At 40.2% G+C, this 13,428-nt stretch overlaps 1 protein-coding gene across 1 annotated transcript in view; it reads left to right on the top strand.

Annotated features, from left to right (window-relative positions):
• LOC125101693 (uncharacterized) overlaps positions 1–3,262 on the top strand; it is an 88,756-nt gene extending 85,494 nt beyond the window's left edge. Inside the window, exon 5 of the mRNA XM_047732028.1 lies at positions 3,186–3,262. Coding sequence (XP_047587984.1) covers positions 3,186–3,262 — 77 coding nt within the window. The remainder of the gene's footprint in view (positions 1–3,185) is intronic.
• Positions 3,263–13,428: the final 10,166 nt, after the last annotated feature.

Here is a 13,428-nt window from a genome sequence, read left to right as displayed (position 1 = left end):
AAGTCCACATGCATAGTGGATTCCTTGTTCCTAGGCAGATCGCTGGTTTTGCCTGTGGCAGTGTTTAGGAATGGATATTGGCTGAGGTGGCTCTGCTGGGGTTTGCTACAGTTAACATTTTGTTCTGTATGTAACCTGATTGCTACAGGAATGCAACACTTACTTTTTACAGTTTATTTGTTTTAGGCCACGTTTTAAAAAGAAATATTCGTAAGATTTGGAATATGTCTTTTAAAAAGTAAAAATTGCATTTAAGATGTAAAAATATACCCCCAATAGAAAAAACATTATTTTACATTTAATTTAAAAGTGACCCCCAAATTGATTTAAGTCACTTAAAGAGAACTTTTTTTTTTTTTCTGGTAAAGATCTGATATGCTGGTGATCTACTTTTGTCTTAATGAGATATGACCCTTGTAAAGTGTAAATTTGGAGAGAAGAAAGAAAATAAACACATACCTCTCAGTTGGTTTTCTGTTGACTGCGTAACAGTGTTTTACCTGTGTTTTCACGGACACAGCAGGGAGGAAGATATGTGTCTTGCAATGAAAAGAAGCCTGACTGATCACTGAAAGACCATCTGGGAAACTTCCTCCAGATAGCTGGAGGTTGTCCTGGACACTGAGGGCCTGGGTGGCCATTTTTCCCATGGAGCCACGGAGGAGCTCTGCTGCTGGTGTCTAAATTAATTGGGGCCCACCCTTCCTTCCTCCTCCTTTCCTCCCTCCCTCCCTTCCTTTCTCCCTTCTTTCCTTCTTTCCTTCCTTCTTCTTTCTTTCCTTCTCTCTTTTTCTTCCTTCCTTCCCCCTCTTTCCCTCCCCCCTTGTTCTCTCTTTCCTTCCTTCCTCCCTTCCTTCCTCTCTTTCTTTCCTTCTTTCAAGATTTTATTTATTTATTTATTTGAGAGAGGGAGAGAGAGAGCACACAAGTGTTGAGTGGGGGTGGGGGTGGTGTGCAGACCTCCCCACTGATCAGGGAGCCAGATGCAGAGCTCCATCTCAGGACTCTGGGATCACGACCTGGGCCAAAGGTAGACACTTAACCCACCGAGTCACCCTGGCGCCACTCTTTTTTACTTCATCTGGTTGATTTGTGACATCATCCAAAGTTGTTTTTTAGAAGCTCGTTATGTCAGAAACCGCTATAATAAAAACAAAAGTCAGACGGTGACCATTGTGGAGGATGCAGAGAAGCTGCATCTTACTTACTTACTTACTTATTTACTTACTGTGTTGGTACATTGCAGAATGGCCCAGCTGCTTTGGAAAACCGTGGTGTTTCCTGAAACTGTTACACCTAGAGTTAAGGAGTGAGTAGGCATTTCTCTCCTCTTTTTCTTTCTCCTTCTCTCCTTACCCCTTCTCCACGTATACTTTCAGACTTGCTGCAGTGGAATGTAAGCCCTGTGAGAGCCCAGGCCTGGTTTGTCTGGTTGCTGCTGTATCTCCAATATCTGGAATGGAGCTTGGCACCCAGCAGGTGCTCAACATACTCTTAATTTAACAAACCAGTAAGACACAGGCATATAGTAAAGTTAGTAAGAGTACAGGCTCTGGAGTTACCCTGCCTCTGTGTGAATTCTGGCTCAACTCTTACTATGGGGTCTTGCATTAGTTACTCAGCTTCTTTGGGCCTCAGTTTCCCTATCTGTGAAATGGGATAGTGATAGCACAGAAGATTTTTGAAGACAAGCACTCAAAACAACTTACTAAAAATAAACAAAATTCATCTAACAAAATTTTTTTTTTTAATTGTGTAACACTTTGCACCATGTAATATGGCCATCATCTCTGTAGATGCATAAGATGTGGCCCCTGGCTTCCAGATCATAAGGAACTTTTCCCCTATTAGGGAAGAGATCTGTCTGGAAGAATACACCAAGGTGATTGTACCACATTAGGCAAATGCGGTAGGAATCACAGATTAGCCAAACTATCTTTTCTCCTCTTCTAGCTTAAATAAATTCATTTTACTTTGTAAGAAAAGAGGTCCCAAGAGTGGTTTGTTTTCCCCTCTCTGTTCCTTCATCCACGTGCTCAGTGCCTTTCTGGCTCATCACCCAGACCTGTTGACACTGTTCCCTTAGGTTCCAGGATGGCCCTACCAGGTGCAGGCCTCGATGCTCACCATGGGAAAGTTCAGAGAAACCTTCACTTAAGACGTTTGATGGAGGAACGCCTGGGTGGCTAAGTCGTTAAGCATCTGCCTTTGGTTCAGGTCATGATCACAGAGTCCTGGGATTGAGTCTAGGCTCTCTGCTCAGCAGAGAGCCAGCTTCTCCCTCTGCCTGCCCTGCTTGTGCTCTCTCTCTCTGAAAAATAAATAGATAAGATCTTTAAAAAGAAAAAAAGTTAAAAAACATGTTTGATAGAATCAAGCACATCTCAGTTTCCCAAACCCCCACCTCACTGCTACCAGCACACAACATTGCATAGTCTCAGCTCTGTCCGTAGTAACCACTTGTGAGTGTGTCTGCATCTCTGTGGCGCGCAGCTGCTGTACTGGTCTGTGTTCCCAAATGCTGTCACATTACTTTCATGATCTGTACAAAGCTTTATTACAAAAACCCCAGCCGCTGCTTCACCTCGTTTTTCCTATTCCTAACTCACAGTATCTACTTTTCTAATTATTTACAAAAGAACGTTCTTTAATTTATGTGTACTGTGCTGATTTGTTGCTGTCATCTAAATGTCATATTAAAGTAAATCCACTGTACTAGAAAATGGCATCAGGAAACTTATGGCTGAGAAAAGAATTTCGTATTTCAAAACTAAAAACACATTAGCAAATAGATGCACACAATGAAACAAAAAGTCTTGTTTCGCAGATAAACTTCTTAATGTAGGATTTGCTCGTTAAAAAATGATCACTGGGGACACCTGGGTGGCTCAGTCATTAAGCTTCTGCCTTCTGTTCAGGTCATAATCCCAGGGTCCTGGAACTGAGCCCCACATGGGCCTCCCTGCTCTGCGGGAAGCCTGCTTCTCCCTCTGCCCCTCCCCTGCTTGTGTCTCTGTCAAATAAATAAAATCTAAAATCTTTAAAAAAAGATCATTGATTATTATTAACTCTGTTCAGCAAATTTTGATAACATAGTGTAATATAAGCATGCCTTGCCTTCCTCTTCTGTTTTTTAACCTAAAACCTTAATGAAAATATAAAACCCAAAACTTTTTGTTCTTCAGCTTCTCCTAGTGCATTGTTACGTAGGCAAAGACCGTACGTCTCTTTACGTCACATTGCAGTGCCCACGGCCGCCTAACCCTTGTCCTATGTTGTAATGCCTTTGAAATCAGGACTGGATTTTATTTATTTTTTGTATTTCCCCCTGGCTCTTAACTTGTCACGTAAATTATTAGGGGGAAAATCTTTCTCCTCACTGCTTTCTTTTTCCCCCCCTGGAAGATGATTTACAAAAAGTAAATAGGGTCATTGTCAGCATGTACCCTCCAAAAAGAAATAAAGTTTAACTTGTGCCAATTAGTCATTTATTTCAATAACATGAAAGACTGGGAAAAAATAAGAGATGTAGTATCGGGACAGCCTCTCTGGATTCCTTTTTAGCTAAAAATCACACAAGGAGCTTTTTGTTTGAATGTTTTAGTTTGCTGCTGCCATTAAAATAACTCTTTTAAATCGTGACTTTAGACCTAGTTGCTGTGAGCAAGTTTTCAAGACTCACCAACCTTTGCTCTTCTTTAAAACAAAGCAGGTCAATTAAGGGAGAGATGGAATTCACAGAGAGGGTAAACACACACACACACATGCACACGCACACACACACACACACACACACACACACACACACACACACACACACACACAAGTTAAAAGGGGCTGCATCTGGGTCCGCTCTGCAGGCTCAGCTGGTGTTTTATGGCCTTTGTGGGTCTCGTTCTGGACAGGGAATTGATGACCATGTCTCATGGTAACTCCTGAACACCGGAGCAGATGTGGGCGGTATTGTCAGAGAAAACAATAAAGGTGAGCACACACAGCCAGCATGTAAACAATTGTCACAGAGGTGCATCGTAATTAAGCCTAAATATTTAGCATTTTACATAAACTGCTTTAATTATTATTGCATTTTTACAGAAAGACAGGCTTTTGATTTCTCACTTCAGTGTACTTGTAATCAGTCCGGAATGTTCCCTGTAAAGCCTGTCATTTCTTTCTGTCATCATCATTACCAAATCTAACTGCATTTACTCACCAAGTATTTGGGATTCCTTTGCCTTCTATGGCATTCGCCTATATCCTCAAGCCAAAATCTTGCTTATGTGTTTGGACCCCACCCTGTCTCCTCCATCCTCCCCCACGTGCTCTGGCCCTGAAGACCAAGGTGACAAGCATGAGGTTGGAGGGCTGTACATCCCAATGGAGGTTGGATAAGAAACAATCCAATGTTGTAAAAGGGAAGGGAGGCCAAACTTCAGAGACAGTCATGTAAGAATAAGAGGATCCACTGATGTTAAGGGTTGGTTTCCCTTAATCATGAGTTGTGATCAGGTGTGTTGAAGGAGAGGCAAGAGGAAGAAGGGAGAGGGGGTCTGTCACCAGCATCATATTAATCCACCTGCTGACCCAAAGTTATGGACTTCTAATGTGGCTCACTTTCAGGACACGCAGGGTATCATGGCCATTTCTAACACCCCCATCTAGTCTGGGGAATGCCTATTTTTAGGGGGTTAATAATAATAATATGCCCATTTTGTTCGGAGCTGTATGATTTATGAAGAGGGTTATACCTAATAACCCTGTGAGGTAGGCATTATCATCATCCCCATTTTTAAATAAATAATTTTTTAAAAATCTCAGCTTTACTGGGGTATAATTGACATCTAAGACTGTAAGATAGCTAAAGTGCACATCATGGTAATTTGATGTATGTGTACTTTGTGAAAGGATCTAGTGAATTCACACAACCACCGCTTCATATATGGATCCTTTTTTCCCTTGGTGAGAACACTTAAGTTTTACTCTCCTACCACATTTTTAAAAAATAATTTTTAAAAATTTTTATAAACATATAATGTATTATTAGACCCAGAGGTACAGATCTGTGAATCGCCAGGTTTACACACTTCACAGCACTCACCATAGCACATATCTTCCCCAATGTCCATAACCCCACCCCCCTCTCCCTACCCACCTCCCCCCCACCCCCACCCCCACAACCCTCAGTTTGTTTTGTGAGATTCAGAGTCTCTTATGGTTGGTCCCCTCCCGATCCCATCTTATTTCATTTATTCTTTTCCTACCCCCCAATCCCCCACGTTGCATCTCTACTTCCTCATATCAGGGAGATCATATGATAGTTGTCTTTCTCCTCTTACCACATTTTAATCCTACTTGTTTTTAACAGGGTATATTGAGGCTCAGACAGGAGATGACCCACAAGCCCCTGGTGGTCAAGACAGAGCCCCGATTCATGTCAGGAAAGCCAAGAGCACTGAGAGAGCGGTGAGGTGAACTCTGGGTAGAAAGGAAAAGGGGGTGAGGAAGGTGGTGAAGGTGGAGGAAGAGAGGGGAAGATGGGAGCCCGAGAAGACAAACTCGTGTCCTCCCTGTTTTGTGGTGCTCGCTTCAGTTCATCTCTTGTCTTCGTGCAGTTAGTTGAATACCAGTGCACAAATTTGTTCACCAACCCGACCCTTTGAGGGTGTCCTTCATCTTAGCAAGAATTCATAGCTGCAGTTTTGAAAACCTGCAAAAAAAAAAAAAAAATCCATCTTATTTTTGGAAATAATTTCCTACAGTTTTCATTCTTATCATATTATCAAATTCTGTTTATAATGAATTTGAAGAGACTGTAAAAATCCTTCCGCTGTGCTGACATATGGCATCAAATGTTGCTTCTCTGAGAAACCTTTGGAGGCTTTCTCTCCTCAGGATAGCGGAGTTCTGTGGTTTTATCTCTGTGTCACCTATAAAATATTTTACCAGAGATTGTTAAATACTGAACTGCTTCCTTGCTAATCCTATTCCTTTCTAATTTTAAAATAAGAAAACAAAGTTCATTTAGTTTTTAAGTGGCTTAAAAATATCTATTTTTAGATAACAATATATTCTTGGTCCACTCTTAGCAGTTAGGGGACTGTTTCTGCTCTTATGACTTCCCTCTTGCTTTTTACTCTTGCCTTGTAACTTCCACCTTCAGATCATTTTTCTATAAGTAGAGTCAGGTTTGTATGTTATTTATAAGATCCGAAGCAGGTCTCTAAATTACCAAACCAATGGCTGTTAATGTTAGGGTCTCTTTATACTCTTAAAAAGTATCAAAAGCCCCCGAAAATTCTTATGTGGGTTTCTGTTTGATATATCTACCAGCATTTACCCCAAATAGAAATTAAAACTAAGAAACTTGTGAAATGGGGCGCCTGGTTGGCTCAGTTGGTTAAGTGTCTGCCTTTGGCTCAGGTCATGATCCTGGGGCCCTGAGATCAAGCCCCACTTTGGGCTCTCTGCTCTGTGGGAGCCTGCTCCTCCCTCTCCTCTCTGCTTGTGCTGTCTCTCGCTATCTCTGTCACTATCTGTTGTGCTCTCTCAAATGAATAAATAAAAATAAAATCTTAAAAAAAAGAAGCTTGTGAAATATTTACTTATAATTCATTAAAAGTAGCAATAATGTTAACTGAAATAATGTTTTTGAATAAAAACAACTACACCAAACAAAAAGAATGGATGAGAACAATGGTATTGTTTTACGTTTTGGCAAATGTCTTCAATATCTGAATTAATAGAAGACAGCAGAGTCCTCGTACCTACTTCTGCATTCAAAGTGTTGCAGTATCACACATCACACAGTCTCTGGAAAACTCCAATGTGAAAAAGACAGATAACATCTCAGTTTTATTATGAACATAATTTTGACTTTGTAGCGTGCCTGAGAAAGTCTTAGGGACCATAATGGGTCCCCCAACCACACTTTGATAACTACTACATTGAATCATCATGATAAGGCTTAAAGGAACCAAAGAGATCATTGTTAACAATCATGGCCATACTTAACCCATTCCAAAATATTGGTTATCTTGTAGACTACCTTTTCTTGACAACGTTCTTTACATGTGATTTTTTTTTTTTTTTTTCAGGAAGAGGAAGGTAAATTCATTCAGCTACTTATCATCAGAAGAGCTTAACATTTGGAAATAAGCAATATAGTGTAGTGGTAAAGAAAAGTAGCTTTATGAAGTACAGAATATTGTGTGCTTGGTGCTGCCATTTCTATTAGAAATAAAAAGAGTGAGCAAGGGTTGCCGTATGGACTTTCTAGAAGAATATATAAAAAAACGGTACTAGTGGTTCTCTTTGAAGCGAGAACTGGGGAAAAAACAGCTCTCACCCATTTATAGCTCATGAGTTCTTTTTTATAGTATGTATTAGTTTCTCAAAATATGTAGTTAATGGGGAGTCTGGGTGGCTCAGTGGGTTAAGCCTCTGCCTTCGGCTCAGGTTATGATCTCAGGGTCCTGGGATCGAATCCCGCATTGGGCTCTCTGCTCAGCGGGGAGCCTGCTCCCCCCACCCCGCCCCTGCCGCCTGCATCTCTGCCTGCTTGTGATCTCTCTCTGTCGAATAAATAAAATCTAAAAAAAAAAAAAAAAATGTAGTTAATGACAAAAGGAGAAAACAACCAAACTGTAGAGTCAGAAAGATGTAGGTTAGAACCTTTGTCTGCTGCTTATTACCTCCAGAACCTTGGCCTAATTTCTGGACCTGTTTAATACCCATTTTTTTTTTAACCTGTAAACTGGAGTTATTGATAGTTCCTACCTTGTAAGATTAGTATGAGGGCTAAATGAGGAAATAAAACAATGTCTTGTTCCTGAAGAAGGATATGTTTTACTTATTCTTCTAACTACTTGTAATTATCATCACTTTATAAATCAAAAGCTTATTTTGAAAGTCAATCTTTCTTTAATTTCCCTGATTCTGAAGCTTCATTTGATGAATATGGTAATGCAATTACGATCATGATCTGCTCATTAGGGGTCCTTAAAAAGTCTAGGTTATTTGATCATTTTTGACTGCATCTTCTTATCTTTTTGCTCAAAATCATTTGTGTTGGACTTCTTCCATGATCGCATTTCTATGCCTCACACCTGTGCTTGGAAACTTTTTTTTTTTTTTTTAAGATTTTATTTATTTATTTGACATACAGAGATCACAAGTAGGCAGAGAAGCAGACAGGGAGAGAGTTGGGGGAAGAAGGTTCCCCGCTGAGCAGAGTGCCCGATGTGCCCCTCTGCTTGGCAACCTTAACCGGGGCCTGGTGCCTAAGTCCATGGTTCTTTTACCCCAGGCCTGAATCCCTGGCTCCAGAGTAGCCAGTCTGAGTCAGTGTCCTGCTCTTTTTATTCTTGAATGTACTTCATCCTGCCCTGTCATTTCTATATTGGATTTGGAATCATCTATTTTTAGTAACCTTTTAATTTCTTGGTGATTCTGTTCAGCTAGGATGAATTTATAAGTTCCGTCTCCTCTGGTTTTGTTTCCGTGTGTTCCTGTACAAAATGCATTACTCACTTCCTACTTGACTTAATACCCATATGATTATTTCCTGCATGTTTTTCATCCCATCCCATTGGGGTCTGATCCTTGATGGTCACTTCACAAGTGTTTGTCTGAGCTTCAACTGCTAATTCTTGGTGCCTGATAAATCTAAAGACTCCTTTATCAATAATATACAGGTTGATATGAGAAGTAAATTACTTAGCTTGATGAACGATGGAAGACATAGAAATATCATTCTCTAATGCCTATTAGATACATAGTGTACTCTAGCAGAGACGGGGCTGGGTGAGACAGCATTCTATAAGGGGTGCTGTTTATTAGAGTTTGCCAGGATCTTGAGAGCAATTGTCACAAATTCACCTAGACCAGATATTGGTACAAAATGATGGCTACAAAATTATCTGTTAGGAAGACAGAAGGATCTATTGAGTATGAAATGGGAAATATACACATTTTTTTTTCTGTAGGCCTATTGTAAATAAATTGTAATGGATTTACAGTGGGTTGAGATATCAGCCCTCAGGTCCTTTCTAATAAAGAATCGGTGATAAATTTAAGGGGCATAGCCAAGAAAATAACCTCTATTCTAGTCTAGCTCAGTTTCTCAGCCTGGACGCTGTTGGGATTTTGAGTGGATAGCTCTGTGCTCAGGGCTGTCCTGTGAATTGTAGGGTGTTAAGTCACATGTCTGGCCCAGCCTCCTAGGTGCCTATAGCATCCCCTTAGTCATGACAATCACAGATGTCTCCAGACTTTGCCAAATGGCCTCTGGTGGTGGGGGTGTAGTCTAGTATTTAAAGTTTATAACAGGGCATCTAACTTTTGATTTATTAGTAAAACAAGTGGAAGACTATTGGACTTTGCTTCATTTTGGTGAAAATATTTTATTATTGTAACTTTCTGTTTTCATTCTTTATTGTTTTGTTCCCCTTGACCAGAATATTAAATTATTACGTTTTCCACGTATTCTTGTGAAATTGTTTTATTATCATTAGTACTGCTATGATTAGTAGTTATTATCCATTTTCCCTAGTAGGGTTTAAGTACCCATGAGGAAAAAACTTTTTCTGGACCAGTGTATATTCTTGTCTATATTAATGACTGCCACTTGGTACATGTTTAATAAATATTTGTGGAGTGAGTGAATGAATGAATTCTCATGCTTGAATTGAGAAGCAGTATATTCTTGGAGGACTAGAAAAAGTCAAAAGATCTGCCTTCTGGTCTTGGTTGCTCTGCGGTATCTTTGGCCGATCTTTTTATTTCACTAGCTTTTGATTTCCTCATAGGGTAAATGACCCTTGAAAGATCTTGTGCTAGTTTCCTAGGGCTGCCATCACAAAGTTCCAAGCACTAGGTGGCTTAACACACAGAAATGTATTGACCTAGCCTGGAAGTCTGAAATCAAAGTGTCTGCAGGGCTGTGCTGTCTCTGAAACCTGTAGGGGAGAATCCTTCTTGGCCTCTTCTAAATTCTGATGTTTGCCGGCAGTCCTTGTCATTCTTCACTTCCGGACACATCCATCATTCCAATCTCTGCCTTTGTTGTCACATGGTCTTCTTCCCCATGTGCGTCTCTGCCTCTGTGTCTCTTTTTGTCTTACAAGGACACTAGTCATATTGAATTAGGACCCAACCATGACCTCATGGTAACTTGATTTTAGCTGTAGAGACCCTATTCCCAAATAACGTCACATTCACAGGTAGCAGGAGGGGAGAGCGGTTAGGATGTCAGTGTATCTTCTGGGGTGATACAAGGGAACCCATAACAGACCCCCTTTAATCTGTATGTTGTTATAATTTCTGACTTTGCCTGTTGCTCTTAAGTTACAGATCACAATCCAGGTTGAGAACAGAATTATACTTTGAATCCAATTTAGAATTTAAACTCTTTCAAAAGAAATGGCTGAAATGTAATAGTGCTAGAGGAATCTCTGGGGATTGGTTTTGTTGAACTGTAACCTACAGTATAATGCTGAGCCCACCACACTGCTTTGCTTCTGTGTTTACACAGCACCAAGCCGTGACCATCAATAAAACCTCATCTAACAGTGACAATGGCCTGTGGTAATTCTATGCTCATTGCCTGACTGCACTATAGTCTGTAATAAGTTTACCTAAAAATTAATTATAGAAAAGTATATATTTTAAAAACTCCAGAGAAGTGTATAATAGAATATTATTGGACATGGTTAAGAACTGTAAATGTATAGATAGACATACTTTTGTTAATGGAGAGCTATTATGGTGATTAAGAGGTCAAACTTTGTTTTTTTTTTGTTTTGTTTTGTTTTTAAAGATTTTATTTATTTATTTGACAGAGAGAAATCACAAGTAGGCAGAGAGGCAGGCAGAGAGAGAGGAGGAAGCAGGCTCCCTGCTGAGCAGAAAGCCCGATGTGGGGCTCGAACCCAGGACCTGGGATCATGACCTGAGCTGAAGGCAGCGGCTTAACCCACTCAGCCACCCAGGCGCCCAAGAGGTCAAACTTTGTAAACAGATTGCCTGGATATGAATTCCAACTCCATCATTTACCTAGTGGCCTTGGGCAAATTATTTAACAGCACTAAATACACTTGTAAAATAGGGATAATAAATACTATCTACATCATAGAATTGCTTTGAGGATTAAATGACATGGACATGATGTCAAAAAGACTCACTGAGCCCATTTAAAAATTTCTCTGATCAAAGGTAGAAAAATTTGAGTTTCAATGAGGATAAGAACTGAAATGGATTGAAACCTATCAAATAGATTAAAGTCTATGGTTTTGAAATTGGATATGATTAAAAGAAATAAATCAGTCATCTTCTAAAGTTGACCAAAACTAAACAAAACAGCAACTTTATCTTGAAAACTGCTTAAGGAGAAAAAAATCATGGATCTATCCTGCCTTACCCATACGAAATATACCACTAGGTAACTATAAAATCAATGAGTAGAAGAATCATCTTACAGATAATTTCATTTAATAAGTAAAAAATAATGAATAAAAAGTAAACTGCCACTATTTTGTAATTCCAATTATTGAACAAATCTAGGCATTGAGCTTCAGTAGCTCCTAACATAAAAAAGAATGAAAACTGGATAGTCTCCTTGATGAAAAAAAGCATAAGAACACTTACTAGACTTTCCAAAAATGTCACACTTGAATCTGAGTTTAATGAAGTTTCTGCGTCCAGCTGCCCATGTGTAGGAAATGCGGAGGACAGAGAAATGTATTAAAGTGTACCACGAAAATGCAACCACCAACATTGAGACTGTGGGAAACTCCATGTCTAATAAGCTGGAAAGTTGAACAGATACATTTTAAAGAAAAGGAATAGAAAGAAGAGAAAACTAGATTGGAGATGAAAAGATTTATCAGGTTCAAAACATAAGAGTATCAAGCGATGAATGCTTGGGTGATAAAACCAACAGAGGAAATCATTATTCTATAAGTCAAGATAGTGCTTGCTTTGGGGGGTGGGCATGATTAGGGTAGGGCACAAAGAAGGGGCTTCTGGGACCACTGGCGAAGTTCTTTTTCTTGGATAGTTTCAAAGTTTTTGTCTTATAAAAATTGACTGCCCTTCACACTTATTTAGAGTGGTTTCTGGTTGCTGTTTTATTGTAAAAAGTTAAATACCTCTCCAACACTGAAATATCATTCTAACAACCTGGGAGACCAGGTTTGGATGTAGAAGTCCTTGACTCCCCAGAGTTCCACCCTGGTACAAAGGGGTCATGGAAGGTTTGCCCTATCTTCCGACTGAGCTCACTCCTCTCCCGCTCCTAGTCCCATCCCATACTTGGAGAGATATCATGCAAACATGTGTGCATGCAAGCTTCATCTACACCTCCCTACAAATGGCTACACCTTAAAACCAGGGAGGGCACTCTGGTGGCCCATAAAGACATGGGTAGATGGACTTGAGAGAGAGCCCTGCACAGACGCTGACCAAGTTTTGGGGCTATGTGGGCAGAGTACTCATTTCTCAAACTAAGGGCTACCGTAACAAATACCACAACTGTGTGGCTTAAACAACACACATTTATTGTCTCATAGTTCTGGCAGCTAGAAGTCCAACTCAGGATGTCAATGGGGTCGTTCCTTCTGAGGAAACTGAGGCCTCTCCTTTTGGCTTATAGCTGTCTATCTCCTCCTTGTATCTCTTTACATCATCTTCTTTCCACCTGCCTTGTGTCCAGATTTTCCTTTTTATAAGGATACTAGTCATAGCAGAATAGAGCCAACTCTAATGACATCATTTTAACTGGGTATCTATGTAAAGACCTAGTTTCTAAATAAGGTCCCATTCTGAGGTACTGAGGGTTAGGACTACAATGTTTTTTTAGTTAGGGGACACGGTTCTACTCTTATGAGGCAGGAATTCTGGGATACCATGGAGCATGGTCTAGAAGGGGTTCCATGGGTTCCAAATGGCCATGTCCTCTTAGCTCCATGGACACCTTCCTCTGTAGGGAGGTCCATAGGCAGAGGAGAGCCGTAGGGATCCAGTTGGTAGTGTGCCTGTTAGGAGTGTGTCCTATAATGTAGCATATATAATTATAAACTGTAGCAAACTCTGCTCCACCCTTTTCTTTCAGCCTTACCATTTCAGAGCAAGCTGGACCTATGACCTACTACCGGCATCTGCATCCCTTTGCCTGAAGGTTTTCTCTGGTCCAGGGAGCCTGCTCTGTGCCAAGAAATTAGCACTGCCCTGGAAGCAGACCTTAACCCATGACTGAAATGAGCTGGGACATGGTTCACCTCCCTAGCTCCTTGGGAAGGATAAATCTGAGGAAAGGGTAAATATCAATGTCAAAGACTTTCCCCATCATTAAAAAATTTCGTGAAAAGATATTAACATCGAATTGTCATATATATGTATATTTTCCCTTGTGTATTTTATTTATTGTTTGAA

The sequence above is a fragment of the Lutra lutra genome, chromosome 6, assembly GCF_902655055.1.
Source record: "Lutra lutra chromosome 6, mLutLut1.2, whole genome shotgun sequence".
Lineage (NCBI taxonomy): Eukaryota > Metazoa > Chordata > Mammalia > Carnivora > Mustelidae > Lutra > Lutra lutra.
This window is presented reverse-complemented; position numbering and strand designations above follow the sequence as displayed.